This window comes from Gnatocerus cornutus, chromosome 7 (genome assembly GCF_029298725.1).
Source record: "Gnatocerus cornutus isolate USDA-ARS CGAHR chromosome 7, icGnaCorn1.1, whole genome shotgun sequence".
NCBI classification, from domain to species: Eukaryota; Metazoa; Arthropoda; class Insecta; order Coleoptera; family Tenebrionidae; genus Gnatocerus; species Gnatocerus cornutus.
Window position 1 is genome coordinate 17383276 of NC_142239.1, and position 19550 is coordinate 17402825.

General features: G+C 40.6%; 7 protein-coding genes across 12 annotated transcripts in view; 6 read left to right on the forward strand and 1 right to left on the reverse strand.

Moving 5' to 3' along the window:
• LOC148171846 (scoloptoxin SSD14-like) overlaps positions 1–7034 on the forward strand; it is an 11673-nt gene extending 4639 nt beyond the window's left edge. For all 4 annotated transcript variants that reach the window (XM_088042444.1, XM_088042443.1, XM_088042445.1 and 1 more), the window contains 8 exons: positions 5001–5221; positions 5268–5454; positions 5508–5705; positions 5750–5999; positions 6053–6243; positions 6294–6534; positions 6653–6766; positions 6814–7034. In XM_088042444.1, coding sequence (XP_087898570.1) covers positions 5001–5221; positions 5268–5454; positions 5508–5705; positions 5750–5999; positions 6053–6243; positions 6294–6534; positions 6653–6766; positions 6814–6960 — 1549 coding nt within the window. In that variant the 3' untranslated portion in view covers positions 6961–7034. The remainder of the gene's footprint in view (positions 1–5000; positions 5222–5267; positions 5455–5507; positions 5706–5749; positions 6000–6052; positions 6244–6293; positions 6535–6652; positions 6767–6813) is intronic.
• On the forward strand, positions 2075–2527 carry LOC148171847 (uncharacterized). The gene has a single exon (XM_088041050.1). It carries the CDS (start codon positions 2153–2155, stop codon positions 2348–2350), a length of 198 nt encoding a protein of 65 aa, XP_087897176.1. The 5' UTR covers positions 2075–2152; the 3' UTR covers positions 2351–2527.
• Positions 7035–7687: 653 nt separating the features above from the next.
• Positions 7688–11066, forward strand: LOC148171848 (uncharacterized). The gene is made up of 2 exons (XM_088042363.1): positions 7688–8066; positions 10024–11066. The coding sequence occupies exons 1-2, from the start codon at positions 7724–7726 to the stop codon at positions 11064–11066; spliced, it is 1386 nt and encodes a 461-aa protein (XP_087898489.1). The 5' UTR covers positions 7688–7723.
• Positions 11067–11160: 94 nt separating this feature from the next.
• On the forward strand, positions 11161–13178 carry Srp68 (signal recognition particle 68). Its single transcript, XM_088040558.1, has 2 exons — positions 11161–11335; positions 11390–13178. The coding sequence occupies exons 1-2, from the start codon at positions 11245–11247 to the stop codon at positions 12988–12990; spliced, it is 1692 nt and encodes a 563-aa protein (XP_087896684.1). The 5' UTR covers positions 11161–11244; the 3' UTR covers positions 12991–13178.
• Positions 13059–15472, reverse strand: Reps (RALBP1 associated Eps domain containing). The gene is made up of 3 exons (XM_088040557.1): positions 15232–15472; positions 14771–15182; positions 13059–14724 (listed from the first exon to the last, which is right to left on the reverse strand). The coding sequence occupies exons 1-3, from the start codon at positions 15379–15381 to the stop codon at positions 13394–13396; spliced, it is 1893 nt and encodes a 630-aa protein (XP_087896683.1). The 5' UTR covers positions 15382–15472; the 3' UTR covers positions 13059–13393.
• A 65-nt stretch (positions 15473–15537) lies between these two features.
• LOC148171851 (uncharacterized) lies at positions 15538–17526 on the forward strand. 2 transcript variants are annotated; one of them, XM_088040559.1, is made up of 3 exons: positions 15538–15766; positions 15813–15964; positions 16011–17526. In XM_088040559.1, exons 1-3 carry the CDS (start codon positions 15626–15628, stop codon positions 17350–17352), a joined length of 1635 nt encoding a protein of 544 aa, XP_087896685.1. In that variant the 5' UTR covers positions 15538–15625; the 3' UTR covers positions 17353–17526. The 2 variants fall into 2 exon arrangements, with proteins under 2 accessions (XP_087896685.1, XP_087896687.1); XM_088040561.1 differs by having other exon boundaries at positions 15825–15964.
• Positions 17527–17790: 264 nt separating this feature from the next.
• On the forward strand, positions 17791–19531 carry LOC148171852 (uncharacterized). 2 transcript variants are annotated; one of them, XM_088040563.1, is made up of 4 exons: positions 17791–17883; positions 17926–18089; positions 18134–18998; positions 19048–19205. In XM_088040563.1, exons 1-4 carry the CDS (start codon positions 17845–17847, stop codon positions 19111–19113), a joined length of 1134 nt encoding a protein of 377 aa, XP_087896689.1. In that variant the 5' UTR covers positions 17791–17844; the 3' UTR covers positions 19114–19205. The 2 variants fall into 2 exon arrangements, with proteins under 2 accessions (XP_087896689.1, XP_087896688.1); XM_088040562.1 differs by having other exon boundaries at positions 18134–19531.
• The last annotated feature ends 19 nt before the right edge of the window (positions 19532–19550 follow it).

Sequence of the window (19550 nt, forward strand, 5' to 3'; positions counted from 1 at the left end):
AGACTGTTATAAAAAAATTGGATTTTTCGATTCGCCCTAAAAATAAAAATTTCTAAAACTTGCGTTTTTTGCTCTACAATTTTGTTCTTTGGAACAGTCAATAAATAAGATAAGAATCTTACCAAATTTTAATGTGGTAGCATTAAAATAACCAGAAATGCAGACTATTATAAAACAAATTAAATGTTTTGATTTGCTCTAAAAATAAAAATTTCTGCAACTTGTATCTTTTGCTCTAAAATTTTATTCTTGGGCACAGTTAATAAATAGGACAAGACTAGTTACCTTACCAAATTTTAATTTGGTGGCATTAAAATTACCAGAAATCTTGACTATTATATGAAAAAAAAAGATTTTTCGATTCCCTCTAAAAATAAATAAAAATTTCTTAAACTCTCCTTTTTTGCTCCACAAGTTTGTCCTTTAGCACAGTTAATAAATAAGATAAGAATAATTAACTTACCAAATTTCAATGTGGTGGCATTAAAATTACTAGAAATACAGACTATTATAAATCAAATTAATGTTTTGAAATGCCCTAAAAATGAAAATTTTTGCCACTTGTGTTTTATCTTCCAAAATTTATTTTTTGGGCACAGTTAATAAATAGGAGAAGACTAGTTAACTTACCAAATTTTAATTTGGTGGCATTAAAATTACCAGAAATTCAGACTATTATAAAAAAATTATTTTTTGATTCGTCCTAAAAATAAAAATTTCTTAAACTCGCCTTTTTTGCTCCACAATTTTGTGCTTTGGCCCTGTTAATAAATTGGATACGAGTAGTTAACTTATCAAATTTTAATGAGGTGGCATTAAAATAACCAGAGATACAGTTTATTATAAGAACCATTGGAATTTTCGATTACTCCTATACATAAAAATTTCTTAAACTCGCCTCTTTTGCTCCACAATTTTGTCTTTTGGCACAGTTAATAAATAAGATAAAATGGTCGATAAGTGGTCGCATTAAAATTACCAGAAATACAAGACTTATTATAAAAAAGTTGATTTTTTGATTAGTCCTAAAAGTAAAAATTTTTAAGACTTGCGTCGTTTGTTCCACATTTTTGTCCTTTGACACCCTTAATAAATAGGATAAGAAGAGTTAACTTACCAAATTTTAATGCAGTGGCATTTAAATTTCCAGAAATACAGATTATTATAAAAGAAATAGATGTTTCGATTCGCCCTAAAAACACAATTTTCTAAAATTTGTCTTTTTTGTTTTTTTTTAATATTCCTTTACTTTTAAATAAAAATTAAGCTCTAGTATCTTAAAATTCTTAAAAATTCGAACATGTTTATAACAGTTTTAATTAACCAAGATAAGCGGTTTGTCATGTGCTCATGTGTTTCCTTGTCAAGCTGAGGTAACAAAGACAAAGATAAATAAAATGAAACATGAGCTATCAAGTTGTTCCGGGTGTCTCCTTTACTGTCGTACATTGAAAAATGATTTTGTTGCCAAGTGGCAATTTCAAAATTGCAATTATACTTCGGCAAGCATTTAATCAGGTTGAACAAACTCGGAGGCCAACCCCAAAACAAACTTCTGATTTCGATAAATAATAACAATAACCACGTCACAATAGTCTAAAACGCAATTACTGATATAGCATTGTTCGCGATTTTTCCATAGTGACTGACTCATCGTCATCATATTCAAGGTGTTTTTTGCGATAAAACTTCACCACCAAAATAAAATCATCAAATGCCACGTTCTTGAAAAACTCTCCTGCTAGCGTTAATTTATCTGTGACGTTTGTTTACCCTTACAAGGCTTTTTCCTGCGACCTTTCCACTCACGTATCTACATATTTATTAATCAGAATACGAAAAAAGGAGTTTTTTAATCATCAGGGTCATCCGATATTGACAATTAGAAAAAACGACCCAAAACCGTTTTCTCCTCAGGTGTGGTTATCGTAAAACCTCTCGCTCGCTTCTTTCTTCACATCAAGGTGATTGTATTGCGTTCTAGAAACGTGCGATTAAAAATGAATAAAATCGGAAAATATGAAAGACCAGCAGGAACAGCAGGATTGCAGCGCGCGTGCGTCGCCTTCTCTATATAGCAGGAATCGTCCCTGTTTTGTGTCAGTGTCAGAAAATTATCGACGTGTCTAATAACAAACTCCTTGTGTGCAAGATGTCTGAAAGCCATTTCGACGAATATGAACACTACAATTTCCAATACGACAAACATATCTATAGTGGGCATAGTGGAAAGCAGCGATCGAAGAGAGAAGTTAGCGAACACACCAACCATAACGACCCCAATGGACATTCCAGAAAAATCGTCACCAAGATGATGAACACTGAGAGCAACAGAAAGACGAAGAATTGAGTTCCTTGTAGTGATTTTTAATCCAAAGACGTTCGGCTGAGTTTGAGGACTTTTCGTTATGGTTGTGATTCGTTTGTGACGTCGCTTCTCAAGAATGAATTAGTTTTGTGATAACTAGAAGAAGCAATGTATTACTAATAAATTATTGTATTTTTAATAAATACTTTACGTTGGAAACTCGTTTTTTTTTCTGGAAAGTTTCCAGTGTTTCAAGGTCCACAGTGTTTGTTGTCGTTGGTCAAACCGATCGATGGAGGGGATAGATACAGGGTCAACGATTTCGCTTTTTTTTAGCCGTATTTTGTTGCATAAACTAATTTTAGGTAATTTTGGGGATCTTAGCGTTCAATGACGTCCGGTTCCAGAAATAAATGAGCTATTATTACGACGTCTGATCTATTTTCTGAGCTTCCTTTCATTGTTTCTATGTTGTTAAGGTTATCGGAAACTGGTAAACAAACCAACGTGTTTACAGAACGTGATATGATAAGAGGGATCTCGATAATCCGTAATCATAAAAAACATTGCTGAAACGGTTTGTTGTTTATGTTTCGACTACTCCGAGTTGAAGGATTTGGTGCCAACATTACATAATCCGTGTTGGTGTAAACACTCGAATTTTCATGCAACATTTTATCTAATTGTGCACCGATAACGATGTTTACAGAGGGGAAAATATGTAGCGAAGATATGATTATATTATTGTAGATTATGCAGAAAATGCAACTTCATTTTTATTCTTCAAATTCTGTTTAAAACTTTTTGGTTCTTCCGATTCCTGCTGATCCTTACTGCCCTCTGCAGAGACGGTTTAAATTTTGTATAGAATTTCTTAAAATTTGATTGTATTTAAATTCTAAAATTCTCTATCGATTTTTGTTTAGATTTGTCTGATTCTCTTCAGAGTGTCATCTGTTTTTTCAAGTTTCTACATTCTGCTTGTGTTAATCTCCTTTGCCTTATAATGTTGTCCTTTGCCACATTTAATTAAATAGGACCAGAATAGTTAACTTACCAAATTTTGATTTGGTGGCAATAAAATTACTAGAAATACAGATTTTTATAAAAACATTCGATTCTTCTTAAAAATAAAATTTTCTAAAACTTGCGTCTTTTGCTCTACAATTTTGATCTTTGGCACAGTTAATAAATAGGATAAGAATAGTTAACTGACCAAATTTTAATTTGGTGGTATTAAAATTACTAGAAATACAGATTTTTATAAAAACATTGGAATTTTCGATTCTCCTTAAAAATAAAATTTTCTAAAATTTGCCTTTTTTGCTTCACAACTTTGTCCTTTAGCACAGTTAATAAATAGGTTAAGAATAATACACTATTAGTAAATTTTAATGTGATGGCATTAAAATTACCAAATATGCAGATTATTATAAACAAATTGGATTTTTTGATTCGCTCTAAAAATAAAAATTTCTAAAACTTGCGTCTTTTGCTCTACAATTTTGTGCTTTAGCACAGTTAATAAATAGGGCGAGGATGTTAACTTACCAAATTTTAATCTGGTGAAATTAAAATTACCAGAAATACAGATTATAAAAAAATAGATTTGGCCTAAAAATAAAAATTTACAAAAAAATGTGTTTTTTGCACTACAATTTTGTAGGTTGACACAATTTAATTAATAGGGGAAGGACTATGAACTCTTTCAATTATGAGGATTAAAATTTCCAAAAGTACAAATTAGTATAATGAAACATTTAACATACATATGATATGATTCGTTCTAAAAAGTAGATTTTTAAAAATTTGTTCTTTCTTCTCTTTCTTCACATTTTAATAAAAAGGAAGGAATTTAGTAGAATTTCGTAAAACGATTTGATTGCATGTACATATTTAAATTCTTCTGAAATTCTCTATCGATTCTTTTTGGAATGTAGATAATTTCTTTCGATTTGTCTAATTCTCTTCGGAGTATTTGTTTTCTGAAAAGTCTAGATTCTGCTTTGTACTAATTACAGATTGCTTCAGGTTCTTTTTCGATTTTGTTAAGAATTGTTTCTGGATTGTCAATAATTTTTCTTTTTATTTTTCTTACATTGCTTCGTATTAAATTCTCGGTTTTAGATTTAGATTAAATTTTCTGATTTTTTTGAACTTCTTTTTATTTTTTTCTTCTTTTTTTCCTATTCCATTAAATTTTTCGGATTCAAAGCATCTACACTTTGATGATTTGATTTTATGCTAAACCCTAAATTTCTGAATTTACGAAATTAACTCTCACGACAGGGTTGTACTCATTTTTTTCCTCGAAAGGCTAACTACCAACACAATGCTTCATCTAATCAGGGCCGGATTTAGCACAACTGGAAAGTCACGGAAAACATTGGTTTCTCGGCATTTTCTTTGTTCTTCGAGTACATTTGCCATCGTCGTAGTCACGTGCGTAATGGTAATTATTTCCATTGTAACTCCACTGGGGAGGCCTATAGATTACTGAGCCAACCCGAGAGTTCTTTAATAAAACATTTATTGACTCCCAGTTACGTCATTATTTTTACCACCTTACAAAAGTATCAAGAGATAATTAAGGATGAACAAATGTCTAAAAATCTTGTCAGCTCTAAACCTGAATATTTTCACCAAAAAATCAACAATTAAGTCTTTTTTGAGTCAATTGTCTTTATTTCAGATCAATCTTGGAGCAAAACGGCAGCGCCGTGGACGCCGCCATCGCAACAATGTTCTGTAACGGCGTCTTCACCATGCAGAGCATGGGTCTTGGGGGCGGCTTCCTCATGACAATCTACATCAAAGAAAACAACACTGCTTACACTCTAAACGCTCGGGAAACAGCTCCTTCTAAAGCCACGTCGGATTTGTACAAAAACGACCCTCTCACCTCACAAAACGGTTCGAATTCTTCTGTTGAAATAACCCTTCTAATTAAAGATTTTAGGAGCTTTGGCCATAGCGGTACCTGGAGAACTCCGCGGGTATAAAGCGGCGCATGATCGTTTTGGGAAACTCGAATGGTCTAAGCTGGTAGAACCCACGGTTGAGTTGTGCGAAAAAGGGTACCAGATGTCCAAGCACCAGTTTACTTCATTGTTTAAGGCGAAGTTCTTCAACGACAGCAATTTCAGGTTTGTCATCTTTCTAAAGTCAGAATATAAGCGAAAGAATCTCCGATTTTTAGAGAGTGGTTTTACGACAAGGACGGCAGCTTCAAGAAGGCAGGATCAACCATCATCCCCAAGTCCCTCTGTGAGACTCTAAAACTGATCGCCAAAAACGGCGGAGACGACCTCTACACCGGCGCTCTGAGCGAACTTCTTCTGCAAGACCTCCAAACCATTGGCAGCATCATTACGAAAGAGGACTTGGAGAATTACCAGTGAGTCTTGACCATTGTCTCCACCAAAGTACACATAATTCCAGAGCGCAGTGGATGGACCCCATCGTCGTGGAACTCCGAGACCACAAGAAAATCTACTCAGTCCCGCCGCCTGGCTCTGGAGCTCTTCTAGGTTTCATCATGAGTATCTTAGACGGGTTTAAATTCAAGCCAAGAGACATCGAAGACGTTCCCAACACCATCGAGACATACCATAAAGTAACAGAAGCCTTTAAATATGCGTACGCGAAACGAACGGAATTAGGAGATACCGCCTTTGTAAATATAACCGAAGTGTGTTGTTCCTCCACTTACCATTCTTTGTATAACTGGTTGTATAATTGTAGCTACTAAGAAACTTAACATCGCCTAAATACGCCGAGAGCGTCCGCAAAGAAATCAGAGACAACAGCACCAGTGACGATCCTGAGGATTACGGTGCTAAATTTTACAGTAAAAGCGACCATGGGACGGCCCATATTTCAGTATTAGCAGAGAATGGCGACGCTGTGTCCGTTACCAGTTCGATAAATTTATTGTAAGTTGCCGGAAACCACACGAAATTCCATTATCCCCCGATTTTCACAGTTTTGGAGCCGGAATGACTTCGGAACAAACCGGAATTATTCTAAATAGTGTGATGGACGATTTCTCGTTTCCTTATTTCCGAAATTATTTCAATCTCCCCGGATCTCCGAACAACGAGCTTAAACCACGAAAACGCCCGTTGTCTTCAATGAGCCCAACTATCGTCGTAGACGAGAACGACGACGTTAAATTAGTCATTGGGGCGTCCGGTGGGACGAAGATTACCACTGCCGTCGCCCAGGTCAGTAAAAACTTCGCAATAACGCGTGAGAAATTACCATACAATTACTGGGAATCGTCTCGCTTTTCCTGTCGTTTTTGTGGTGATTTACCTCTTCCATTTCCGCTTTCCTTGTTAGGTCATCATGCGGACTCTGTGGTTCCACCAGAACATCAAAGAGGCGATCGACGCCCCCAGAATCCACCACCAGCTTTTCCCCATGGAGATCCAGTACGAGTACGGGGTCCTCCAGGTACTCCTCCTTATAAACACATAAAACGAAATTAACACTTTTTGCAGCAAGTACTGGACGGCCTAGAAGCCATCGGGCACAAAACCACTCGGTACCAAGACGCGGGCTCCATCATCTGCGCCCTTTTGAAAGTCTCCGACGCCATTTACGCCAACGCTGATTTCAGGAAAGGGGGCGACGTGTACGGGATCTGATTCCAGCGCCATATTGTTTTTTTGCACTGTAAGATATTACTTCCGATTTGGGTATTAATAAATTTTAATTTAGCGACGTGTGGTTTTGCTCCTTCCTGTTTAGCGCTAGATTAAATATAAGGACTGTGGGAAGTTCGCCCATCGCATAAAATTTGAATCTATTATTGCTATGATTATTACGGGAAATTCAAATTCATTTTTTGCCTCTCACCTTTTTATCAAAATAATTATAGCTCAGACGTGCCAGGCAAACTGTGACGCTAATTAACTGTAAAATCGGATAATTATCGGGCGCTCTGAAAGTACCTTTTGACGATCACAGTTCACATCTTCTATGATAAAGTGTAATAGTGAACGGGACTGACCGTTAGCCGACACTTATTACTATTATTATTATTACACTTCCCCTTGTTGCGCCATTAATCGAGGAGCCTCCCCTCCCGGCGCCATTAAATCACTTAGCAACCGTCGTTAAAACAACCCCCAGCTTCGATTTCCCCTCGCGTTGCTTAGTAACCGTTGCTACAACAACCCTCCTGCTGTGATTTTCGGTGCCTCCCCTCTCGGCGCCATCAAGTGGTGGGATATAAACGGCTATTTAAATGGAAATGATTGTGGGAAGATTAACCGTTGGCACGGCTCTATTTACACCTTCAAATATGACGTAATCTTGTCACCGTTTTCCCGTGCAGGAAGACCGCTATAGAAAGCAAAAGATTTTATTCCTTCGCTCAATTCGCAACTATCAACAAGTCGCGGTGTTATGCCAGTGGCAAGAAGTGCGCCGCGATTGTTGTCTTTCACTTTAGTCATCGGTGTCATCATTTGTTGCTTCGTTTTTCTCGTGGAAATCTCGGAGCGACGAAGGAGTCGGTACAAGAGGAGGAGTGAGATTGAAAATCGGAAAATTGTCGCGTTTTCGCTGTTGAAGCAGATCGAAATTGAGAGCGAAGAGTTTGATTGTCGCGGGAAATTCCAGAGAGGAAAAGAATTGGAAAGTGAAAATGCACAGTGGACGAAGGTTGGAAATGTTTTCGTTTATTCGGTGTACCATGATCGGAGGCTGTATCCTTATGGGTTTTTGAGGATAATCGCAATGGTTAAAGGTAAGATTGAAAAAAATTATAGCATCAGTTAAAAGCTCATAAATTATTCTAAGTAGCTATTCGTGCAGTCGCCAATTTGAATATAAATTGGAAATTCCTGAGCGCGCCCGAAGACACAAAATCGAGATCTGATTAGGGAATTTGAAATGAAACCAATTATTTTTATCAAGTGTTAAATCTTCAGTTTTGTTTCTGCGCTCGTGACTAATTCGTCGTCGATTAAATTCTCATTTGGGATATTCAATTGGACGACGCTCACAAAGCGTGAAGACTGAAAAAGCGCGCAAATGATTCTCATGCGAGTTTTTCTCAAAATGGCAATATAATGAGCCACACAATGCCCCGGCGTGACAATGCCGCCCACTTCCAATTCATTTAATCCCCAAACCGATAATTTATTCATTAAAATTCGTGATTTCCGGGTGCTCGCGTCATGAAGCAACAATTTTGTGCCCAGAACCAGATTTCTTTGGAATTTACATTTTATCTAGCGAAGTTTCCGTTTTTCTGTGAGAATCTTAACATCTTTACGACCGACACTTAACAAATAGCAGGAATATTTTGACGGGCTACAAGCTCGCTTAATGCATGGGAAGAGGATACAAAGAGAATTTGAATATGAATGTAAAGAAAAGCAGTATTGACAACATCGGCAGTGACATAACGTTACAATGAAATTACACATTAGATTACAGGAGCGGTAAATGTAATGAAGCTGCATTGTGATAACTTGCTGCGCCACTTCCATCAAGTTGAATTAATCGAGCGGGTAATGTGAGTTATGTGCGGAAATGCTCTTCATGCGAGGGAAAAAGTGTTTTCCAGAAGCGTATGGTTTTCCAGTTTTTCGGATTGTGCACTCTTGAAACACTTCTGAGAAGAACAGCTCGTAAATTGCGCTTATGTTGCCATGAAACTAAATAAGAACTGAAGATTTTTTGAGGGAAAACTGTTAAATTGTTTTATCCTTTCACATTCTCTTTTTCTGTTTCCTTCACTCGCTCTGAGAGTCTGTTTCCTTTGCTCCAATTTTGGGAAATAGATTCAGATTTCAACAATTTTTATGGACCTGTGGAAATTTTTCGCATCATGTAATTCAAATAAAACACTTATCTTAAGCGCGGGTTATAAATATTGCGAAACGAGGCGAGTCAATTACTTTTTACGTGGGTATCAAACTAGATAAGACTCGTTACAAAAGAGCAACTTTCCCTGTTTTTTACCTAAATAATTCAGTTGATTTTACCTAACAGTCCAACTTAATTCACTTGTCACGAATTTTATGTCCCATAAACCTCGCAAGCGCTACGATTTCCTTTTTAACTTATCGCCAATAACTTTCCCGGTGGTTTTATGACATAATTATAACTCCAGCAAACTGTAAAATCGCAGTGCCACAAACCAATCATTGAAATTACCGGCGCTATTTACATATTTAAGCACGGAAAAAACGAAACTAATTTGTAGTAAATTCGCTCATTTGAATTTTAATTTCGAACGCCTAAAAGTGTGGAAACGTGACCGCCTAGTTCTCAACAGCGCTCTAATGAATTCAGATTTTTCTGGCAAAAACCGCACCGCTCGGTTTGAATTTCCAATCAATGTTAATTGATTTTGCCACTTTAGGTAATGAATTTTGATTAAGTACAATCGCTAAATTCCTTACGCAAGTGCGTGGGAATAAAATTAAGAACTAGACACTAAAACTGAGAATGAGGGGCCCCTAGCTAGAGAAAATTACAGGTTTTGGATGTTTAAGATAATTGCTATGTGATCGGCGCTCTTTTAACAATAATAAGCCAATTGAGGGTTTTGGTGGAGGCGCCCCAGGCGCTGGTAATATTTACAATTATCTTCAGACTTGACTGTAATTAAAACTAAACGGTTTTCTCTTAAGACCACTTAAAATCAATGACACTCAATCAAAAATATGTAAATTCTCTTGTCTTCATTTCAGGTCCTTGGACAGAGACCTTCTGCCAGATCCAGTCTTCAGACACGAACTTCTACGTCACCAGGGCCAAAGCCACGAAAATCTGGTCGAAAACGTGGAATCAAAACGACACGCATGACTACTTCAACCCCTTCCTCATATCCTGTCACGTTCCTCTTCACAAAACCCCAATTCGTGTCTCTTTAAGTACCAAACCCTGCGTTAAAAACCCCCGAAATTTCCAAATTCCACCCCAAACCACTGAAGGAAACATCTCATCCTCCTTTACAGTATGTGTAAAACCTCTGAACTTCGTGAAGGACATCTCAGAGAAACTCTTACAGTGGTTAACCATGAACAGGATCCTAGGCGCTACTAAAATCGAACTGTACCTAGAAAGTCTCCCTAAAGCCACGAAGGAGTTCTTGGAGTTGTACCAAAAGCGGGAGCGACGAGTGAACGTCCACAAGTTCGAGCCTCTGGAGCCGCATCTTTCTAACAGAGCCATCCAACTCTGGCAGAAGAGACGCTACGAAATCATAACTTACAACGACTGTCTTTACCGGAACATCGCAACGTCACACTTTATAGTTCCCATTGACATTGACGAAATAATTGTACCACGACAAGTGAGCACGTGGGCGGAACTGTTACACGAGTTCTTGTCCGAGGGTGAAGACAAGTTCGCTTCTTATACCGTTAGAAACGCCTATTATCTTCGTCAGTTCAACACGAAAAGAAGAGGAGTTTTTTTCTTGGAAAATGTGGTCAGAAGCGAGTTTAGCGCACCGCGGGAGTCAGTCAAGAGTTTCATTTCCACAAGAAACGCTCTCACGGTCTTCAATCATTACGCTTTGAGGGCGCTGAGGCCGGGAATTAGAAAAAATAAGTTCCTGGAGACGGGAGTGGTACAAATGAACCATTATAAAGATAACTGTGATACTGAGGTGCTGCCGGAATGTGCCAAATATTTGTCTAGTCGGGTGAGGGTGGTTGATGATGTGATTTTGAAGTACAAAGGAGTGTTTTGGGGGGAGTACAAAATGGTGCAACCGCTCCTTCATTAATAAAACTTTAATTTCACTCATTGGAGTTTTTTTTGGTCCACAAAAATCCCGAGCCCGGTCCTGTCACCTTTCTTTTTGACCCTAATCCAGTAGATGTCGCCACTTCGTGACAAAACGTCAAACGTCATCTGTCACGTTTGACACAACACTTCTTTGAATTATCTCGTTTCTGTCAACGATGGTGTCTGAAGAGCCCATAGAAACACCTCAGCAAGACGATGGCAAGTCCTCTAAGAAGCCCGAGCCCTTGGCCCCCTTCAATTTAGAAAGTAAGATATATTTTGACCTAACCTCACTTTTTCACCATCTGTTACCTTCCCTAGTTTTGAAAGTAATTAAAAACGCCCAACAACAACACGGCCTCCGCCATGGCGACTATCAACGCTACCGCGGTTACTGTTCCCGTCGGATTCGGCGCCTCCGCAAAGTCCTCAAGCTTCCCCAAGGCGACAGGCGCCACTTCAAGAAACGCGACGTTACAGAAGTCCACATCAGCGACAAAAAGTCGGACGAGCGTTACTTGGAAGTTCCTTTAATGTTGTCCGAGCGTTGCTGGGCTTACGCTATGCAGCTGCGGCAAGAGGCGAACACAGAGCCCCGGAAAAAGTTCCATCTAGTGCAAAAACTACGCAAAGCGTCTGTCTATGCACTGCAATTGGAAGAGTTGTGTAAACAGGAGCGTTGCGACGCTCGTACAAAACTCGAATCGCAGGCTTACGTTGCCTGGATTCATGGCAATCTCCAGTTTGAGCTGCAGATTTGGACGAAAGCCGCGGAGAATTTGAAGGAGGCGCAAATGATCTATGAGAAACTTGCATCGGCGGTGGCTGAGGAGGACCAAGCGCCTTATAAGCAGCGTGTGGCGGAGATCGCACCAAGTCTAAGATACTGCGCGTATAATATCGGCGACGAAAAAGCGGTGGATCTTCTCGAGTTGCGCAGCCAAGGAATCCTGGAGAACTTCGACGCTTTAGTCACTCAATCAAAGCAGAAGACTGAGGCAGTCTTGCATGAAGTCCAATGGTTTGGGATTAAGATCCCTGTGAGAATCGAGCGCGTGCGGCTCTTTCTCTTAAGCATTGAAGGCTTAAACGAGTCTTTAGTCAACGCGGAAAACAACCAAGCTAAGATTAAAATTCTCGAGAACTTATTTATAGATCTCAGAGACATAATATCTTTAGCGCGCGACGTTGTGAGAACTGAGAAGCAAGACCAGCTGCTGCTATCTTATTTATTGTCCATCAGAGTCGAACGAACGTCTCAGCGACACTTGTTACTAATGCAACAAACAAGGAAGCCCCAAGATTGGGTCCGCTTACTCGACATCATCATCCAACAGACCGGAGAGTTGTCTCAGAACGAATCCATTAAAGACGTGAAGCTCGCACAGGATCACTACGACCAACAACTCCAAGCGTACAAAGCCCTCAGATTGTACTACTTGGCGCGGTCTCAAACGACCCAAAAACGCTGGAAGGAAGCAGCAGTCTTGTTTGATTCGGCGTCGAAAGCCCTCGCGAAGCTCCCGCCGAAGAATAAGTTTCTTCAGGAGCTGAACGAGCTCTTGAAGAATGTTAAAGAGAGCGTTGACACGGATAAGATTAACGCGCAAGCGTATAGCGTTCTGGATAAACAGGAAGAGAGCATTGCGGTGCCTCAGAAGGTGTACAAGAGCAAGAAGCCGCTCATTGATCGTCTGGATGAGTTCCGGGAAGAGCCGCAGTTGTTGAGTAAGAACCCGAATCTTGTGAGTTTGCCGCCGGCCATGGAGCCCATTCCTGCAAAACCGCTGTTTTATGATCTGGCGCTGAATTTCGTGGAGCTCCCGGACTTGAGCGAGAAACTGGATGGAGGGCAGCCGAAACAGAAGGGGGCGGGAATTTCCGGGTTTGTCAAGGGACTGTGGGGATGGGGGAAAAAGTAAGACGTTTCGTTTTTTTATATTTTTTATGTATCCGGGAGGGGAATAAAACAACGCAAAGGAAAAGCGAATTGTAATGATGTTTAAGTTTTATTTAATTTTAAAATACAGTCTTACTATAGCTACACGAAAATATAAGATCTTGCTGCTATAGAGCCGTACGATATAAATAAAATTGAATTCTTGAACAACAGTATAATTTATACATAATAGAAGATATTCAAATTTTATTTGATAACGTTATATTAAAAAAATATTCTTTCACTCAAATTAGATAATAATTGAACAATTAAAGTTTCACGATAGGCAGTTTATGGCACTGTCGGCCTTAATACCTGGAGATTCAACTTAAAATATTTCTTTGATTTAATCGAGGACGCTTTAGGGGACTTGATGCTAATCCAGACTATCCCATGTTCATTTGCTTTTCTAGTCTAAGTTTAAGCGTCATTTTCTCTTCCCGGATATCGGCCAACTCTTGACTCAACTCTTGGCAAATCCTCAACAGCACCGTGTTCTCTTCTTGCAACTTCTGGAAGAGCTCCCATTTAGCTTTGTCTTCGCCGCTAGGACTCTCCTGGTTTTTGGCCGGCTTCCTGTAGACCTCAAAAGCACCGTGTTTCCTAGGCATCTCACTGTTTCCAGCTGTAAACTTGGCGAAAATCTTCTTTCTTTCAGCTTCGTACAAATCTCCAGGAAAAATTCCCTCGTCCACATTCTCATACTTTTCGAAATCTTCAAAGTTTGCAGCAAAGGCGTTGTCCACCACCACCCCGCAGTCGCCTTCCGATCGCTGATTGATGAGTTTTTTCGAAGATTGGATGTTTGGACTGATTCTGGGCGGGACTGTAGGAGGAGCTCCCAGTTTACTCAACCTATTGAGATCGAGAGAGGAACTTCGGCCGTGACTTTTGAACGGTCGAGGCGGGGGAGGAGGCGGTTTCTCTTTCTTCGGCGGCGGAAAGGCGGGGAGACTCACAGGGCCTTCCTCCACACTACTCTGACTAGTCGGAGGAGGGGGTATGGCGCCAGGACCGGGTACACTAATTTTCTTCGGTTGAGGTCTCTGAATTGCGCTATTATTGTTGTTCGGTAGATTATTCGGCACGTCTATAAACTTCTTAGGACTGTGCGCCTCAATGCTGTCGACTAGATCTTCTCCTGCGGGCGCCACCGCCGACGTCTCCGGAGTCAGTCTTAACGGCACAGGATGCAAGATTTTCGAGTCTTTATCTAGAGTAATTTTCTGGAAATCGAAATTGACAGGTTTTGGACCAGGGGACGAGACAGAGCTCGTGGGGCTGTCCACGAATTTCGTCCACTCTTTGGCGGTGTCTTTTGTTTGAGGGGAGAGCATTGGCTCAGTTTCCGGACTAACGGAAAGAGGAGTTTCATTTCCGGGGATCAGAGTTGGGGGGAGAACATCGGGAAGTTCTATATGATTGCGTCTTAACACGACCAAATGCATGGCGGTGTTGAACTCCTGAAGGCTCAGCGCGCCGTCTTTTGTAACATCAGCTAGCTGCCAAATTTTGCGGAGTTCGTGAACAGGAAGGCGGGATTTTTCAAAAAACATGCGAGCGACTGGTCCAGCTAGTAAGGCATTGGTGTCCGGCTGGAGGGATCGGAATTGATTAGTGTAGTACTCGCGCTGCTCCGGGTTGATGGTCCAGATTTCCGAGCTGACTTCCGTGTCCTCTTCGCTGCTATGGCGGTCGCTGGACTCCTCTTCAGTGCCTGGGGAGGAATAGTTAATGAGTTGTTTGAGGGGGTAAAGTCTCACCTAATAACTGTCTTTGTTCTTCGGAGACTAACCCCTGCCACGCGCCGCCCACCGCCCAACTTCTATCTTGAACGCTGTTTGTGGGCGTTGGGCTATCAGAAGCTGTACTAGAAATTTCAGGTGAACCATTCCTAACTATACTAAGCGTATCACTATCAACCTCCGAGTCAGTACTATTCGCATCGATTTGTTCAATATAATCGTCGTTCCTTAGCTCAATTAAATCAGGAATCTGTGCCTCGTTCTCCAGATTATTCCAAGTAAACCTGGGCAAAGGCAGCTCCAAATTCGAAGTGACTATCTCAGATTGTATTGGGATATTAGCTTGGTACGCTGCTACTAATTTCAGAGCGGAAAAAAATTGCTTCCTACTCAAAGTGGTCGTATTTTGGCCCCAACAGATCTCTGAAATCTGACAGGACAAACGTCAGAAAGTTAGGTTAAATGAAGTGGGCGCTTACTTGAGATATGACGTCCTCCGGGACATTCCCGGATTTGATTAATTCCACGGTTTTGGTCAAGGAGGCGTTTCCGGATTTTTCTTCATCGCAACACAGGAAAACATCGGAAAAATATCGTTGTAAAGTTTCTGACAGCTGTAACTCTTCCATCTTTTTTGACAGCTGACGAGCCGTCGTAGAGGAGAGTGGGTTGAGGCCGACACAGCTGCGAAGGACGTCCGAAATTAGAAACGCACGTGAAAAAAATTAACTGCGATGACTTCACGTTCGACGAGGTGCGGAGGGCACTCTATTTCAAACACATTTTTTTAAATTTAAAAGAGATTGTCGTCGGTGGTTTTCGCACGTGTTCGGCTTGTCAGAAGTCACTTGACAGGTGTCAACCTCAAAATCCATGGAGTTTGCATACGGCGAATTTTTACAAAGTTTGTATTTTTGCTCCGACGAGTGTGATGAGGATTGTCTTGCAAGTTACGGTTACTCTGAAGAATTTAGTGTTCGCCCCCGGATGTACCGGTGTTACTGCAGACGTCGGGTATTTATAAAGACAGCTTTAGAAATCCGCTCAAACAAATCATAAGTTCCCTTTACAGCGCGAATCCAACCCTCTTTTCAGAGCGGTGTTATCTAACGATCTCGAGAGCTTGATAAATCTAGTTGAAGCTGGTAATTCCATTAATATCCAGAATGCAAAAGGGAGTTCCTTATTGAATTTTGTCATGAGGCGAAAAAGGTAAATATTGTGACGACACGTTGACATATTTACACTCTAATTTCAGAGTGGAGATTTTCGACTACCTGTTGAGTAAAAAGGACGTGGATGTCAACTTCCTGGATCGTTTAGAACAGAGTCCTTTATTATACCTAGCAGGAGTATGCTTTGATGAATATTTCGCGCTGGAGCTCCTGAAAAAAGGGGCTGATATCCACCTCACCGACGACTCAGGATTCTCCTTTTTACATTTAGCTGCGAAGACGGACATTGATGAGACTCTGCACGTCGGGAAGCTGATTATAGAGAGAGGAGCTGAAATAAACGCGCAGGGGCAGTACGGTGTAACCCCCTTGTACTGCGCGTGTGAAGTCGGCAACTTTGACTGGATATGCATGTTACTTTACTATGGTGCCGACGTCACCATCGGAAGCGACCGCGGGGTCTTACCTCTCGCCGTGATCTCTGAAGATCTTCCAAACTGTACAAAATTCCAACTTGAAGAGATTCTTTTTAATTACACCTTTGATAAGTATTTGACAACTGTAAGACTGCCGACGCTTGTAGCAGCAATGACGCAGACGTCACCTCTTTTTTTCCGCATCGTTGAACATGTTACCGACGTCGAATATAATAAGTTAGATCTGCAACATTTCGTGACATCTCTCATCCATGCCAATCCCCAGAACTTGCAGCTTTTTATCCAGAAGTTTGGGTATATCGTTGAAGATTTAATTTATAATTACCCGCCTCTCGACATTCTTGTTAAAATCGCCTTTGATTGCGGCATCCAGGGGTTGAAGCACATCCTCAACGTGTTCTTAAATAGTGCGTACGCCGCCGATTTCGTACAATCATCACTGCCTGCTTACTCCACCATTTCCTTGCTGTTTGAAGTGTTGAGCAATCAAGACCAGTCAGTCACTGAGGAGGAATTCACGGAAATGGTCACCCTGATGCTCACGTACGGTCTAACTGCCACTTCCAGAGACTTGGATACTGTGTACAACAGCTACGGATTCTGTGATTTATTTAGGATTTTACTTCACATGGACGTTGCCTTCATCAACACTGATGTTCACTGCATGGCGATGTTGTACTACAACCCGCGAGCTGACATTGACCATTTTAATCTCACGACGAGCCTCTGTGGCTCTCTTCTGGAATTTTACAATCATCCGAGACTCAAAATCTTCGCTTTGGAGTCGGACGACAGCGAGTTGGTTGAACGAGCGAAGAAGTTACCACAAGTACCGCTTTTAGTGGAGTTGAGTAGAAACGCCGCGCGGAAATACATTGTAGATAGGTTTCAAATTCAGAGTTGTATGCGCTTTAATACGATTCTTCAATGGCTTCCAATTGGGGGGATGAACAGAGAAATTGTCGCTTTGAGGAAGACGCTTTACTAACTTTAACGTGCCTTGTAAGATACTGTATATAGTTTAGGAGTTAAGATAATTTTTTGCTAATGTTTATATGACGCGAAGTTTTGTTTACATTTTTATGTGTGTCGGTTCCGACTTTCTGAATGTTTTTACATGAATTGTAGGTTGAGAGAGTAGAAATGGTGGATGCGCCATGAATTTTGGTGTTTTTTTCGAGCCCAAACTTCCATTTCGGTTTTTCGTTTGTTACCTTTGTATCCCTTTCTTTATTTCCAAGATTTCTATTCTCTTTTCCAGTTAAATATTCGTTTTTTTCCCTTCTCCGACAGCATTCCCCTTCTTCGTCCATCGACGTCATTATTACGTAACACCTCTGAGTGCACTGTTTGCACATGACTCATCTTATCTCCTTGATTTGATTCAAACAGAGATAAGCCGCTCAGTGACGCAGGTGCTCAGATCACTAATGTTATCTAGAATCCCAAATTTGGAGTTGTTTCCTGGCATTCCAGAGTCATGCAGCTTGAAATTTCGCTACGCCTCCGCAGGCGGCTGGTATTTATCCAACACCTTTCTAACACTTCACACTTCTTCTAGTTGCAGCCAAATACTCTCTTACCCATTCCACCTAATCCCCTGTTCGCGGCGGTGGTGGCAAACAACTTGGACAAGTTAATAAATTTAGTGGAGGCGGGTAACTCCATCAACGTTCATAACACCAAAGGCAGCTCTTTGCTGAATGTTGTAATGCGGCTAAAGAGGTAGCAATTGTTACGTTTTACCACATTTAACGGTGTTTCTTCAGAGTGGAGATGTTCGACTTCTTGTTGACGAGACCAGAGCTCGATGTCAACTTCCTTGATAAGTTGGAGCAGAGCCCTTTATTGTACCTAGTTCGAGCGTGCTTCAACGAGTACTTCGCTTTGGAGCTCCTCAAAAAGGGGGCTGATATCCACCAGCGAGACAGTTCGGAGTTTACTGTCCTCCACTTGGCTGCGAAAAGCAACGAAACTTTGCGCTTTGGGAGATTGTTAATAGAGAAAGGAGGCGATGTAAACGCGCGAGGGCATTATGGAATCACCCCCTTGTACATCGCCTGTGAAGCTGGTAACTTTGAGTGGATATGCATGCTGTTGTATCACGGCGCCGATACGACAATCTGCAACGACAGAGGGGTGCTTCCTCTTGCAGTAATCTCGCGGAAACTCCAACCGGAGGAGATCCTCCACCTCTTTTATTACACGTTCGATGAGCATTTGACCACAGTGAATCTCTCTACTGCGGCAGCGGCGATGACCCACGATTCGCCTTTATTTTCGATGATCCTCCAGCATGTTACAGAAATCCGTTGCAACTCTCTCACGTACTTCGTGAACTCTTTAATCAACATTCAGACGGACAATCTAAAGATGTTTTTGGACAAATTCGGGTACATTACTGAAGAACTCTTTTCTAACTTTCCATTCCTGGACACGCTTGTCCATTTAACGTCGTGTTACGGAGTTCAGAAGCTTAAAGAAATCGTGAAAATCTTCCTAGAGAGCGACTACGTGGAGGGTTTCGTGCAATCAGTACAGTTTTTTTCTACCTCCATCTCGGCTCTGTATGAAGTTTTTACAGCTCAAGATGACTCCGATGACTCTCTAACTGAAGAGGAGTTTACAGAGATGGTATGTATCATGCTCTCTTATGGTTTCCCAGTAACATCCAAAGACCTAGACACTGTTTATAACAACTACGGCTATTGCGAGTTATTCAAGATACTCCTTCACATGGATTTTGTGATTCTGAAGACTGACGCGCCCTCAATGGCTCAATTTTATTACAACCCCCATCTTAGCAGAGGTGAGGTCACTTTGACCACTGGGATATGTGCAGATCTTGTGGGATTTTACAATCAGAGTTGGATCAAAAAGTTTGTGCTCACATCAGAGGACGAGGAGCTTATCGAAAGAGTTAAAATGTTACCGGAAGTTCCTTTTTTACTGGAATTGAGCAGAGATGCTGCGAGAAAGTTTATCGTAAATCGATTTAACATACAGAGTTCGATGCATTTTTATACAGTTCTGCAGAGGCTGCCAGTAGGGGAGATGAACAGGGTCATTCTGGCTTTGGAGAGGAAGCTATATCAGTGATAATAAACAGTATTCTTTGTTTGTAATTGTTATAAGAAATAATAATACATTTATTTTTGTATTTGGAATGTATTGTTGGTTGTCTAT

Excerpts from the sequence above, each read along its gene's own strand:
- LOC148171847 (XM_088041050.1), top strand. The coding sequence starts at position 2,153 with ATGTCTGAAAGCCATTTCGACGAATATGAACACTACAATTTCCAATAC.
- LOC148171848 (XM_088042363.1), top strand. The coding sequence starts at position 7,724 with ATGCCAGTGGCAAGAAGTGCGCCGCGATTGTTGTCTTTCACTTTAGTC. Across the intron at positions 8,067-10,023 it reads GATAATCGCAATGGTTAAAG|GTCCTTGGACAGAGACCTTC; the intron begins GTAAGATTGAAA and ends TCTTCATTTCAG.
- Srp68 (XM_088040558.1), top strand. The coding sequence starts at position 11,245 with ATGGTGTCTGAAGAGCCCATAGAAACACCTCAGCAAGACGATGGCAAG. Across the intron at positions 11,336-11,389 it reads GGCCCCCTTCAATTTAGAAA|TTTTGAAAGTAATTAAAAAC; the intron begins GTAAGATATATT and ends TACCTTCCCTAG.
- Reps (XM_088040557.1), bottom strand. The coding sequence starts at position 15,381 with ATGGAAGAGTTACAGCTGTCAGAAACTTTACAACGATATTTTTCCGAT. Across the intron at positions 15,183-15,231 it reads CGGAGGACGTCATATCTCAA|ATTTCAGAGATCTGTTGGGG; the intron begins GTAAGCGCCCAC and ends TTGTCCTGTCAG. Across the intron at positions 14,725-14,770 it reads AGAACAAAGACAGTTATTAG|GCACTGAAGAGGAGTCCAGC; the intron begins GTGAGACTTTAC and ends ATTCCTCCCCAG.
- LOC148171851 (XM_088040559.1), top strand. The coding sequence starts at position 15,626 with ATGGAGTTTGCATACGGCGAATTTTTACAAAGTTTGTATTTTTGCTCC. Across the intron at positions 15,767-15,812 it reads GGTGTTACTGCAGACGTCGG|TTCCCTTTACAGCGCGAATC; the intron begins GTATTTATAAAG and ends ACAAATCATAAG. Across the intron at positions 15,965-16,010 it reads TTTGTCATGAGGCGAAAAAG|AGTGGAGATTTTCGACTACC; the intron begins GTAAATATTGTG and ends CTCTAATTTCAG.
- LOC148171852 (XM_088040562.1), top strand. The coding sequence starts at position 17,845 with ATGCAGCTTGAAATTTCGCTACGCCTCCGCAGGCGGCTG. Across the intron at positions 17,884-17,925 it reads TACGCCTCCGCAGGCGGCTG|TTGCAGCCAAATACTCTCTT; the intron begins GTATTTATCCAA and ends CACTTCTTCTAG. Across the intron at positions 18,090-18,133 it reads GTTGTAATGCGGCTAAAGAG|AGTGGAGATGTTCGACTTCT; the intron begins GTAGCAATTGTT and ends GTGTTTCTTCAG.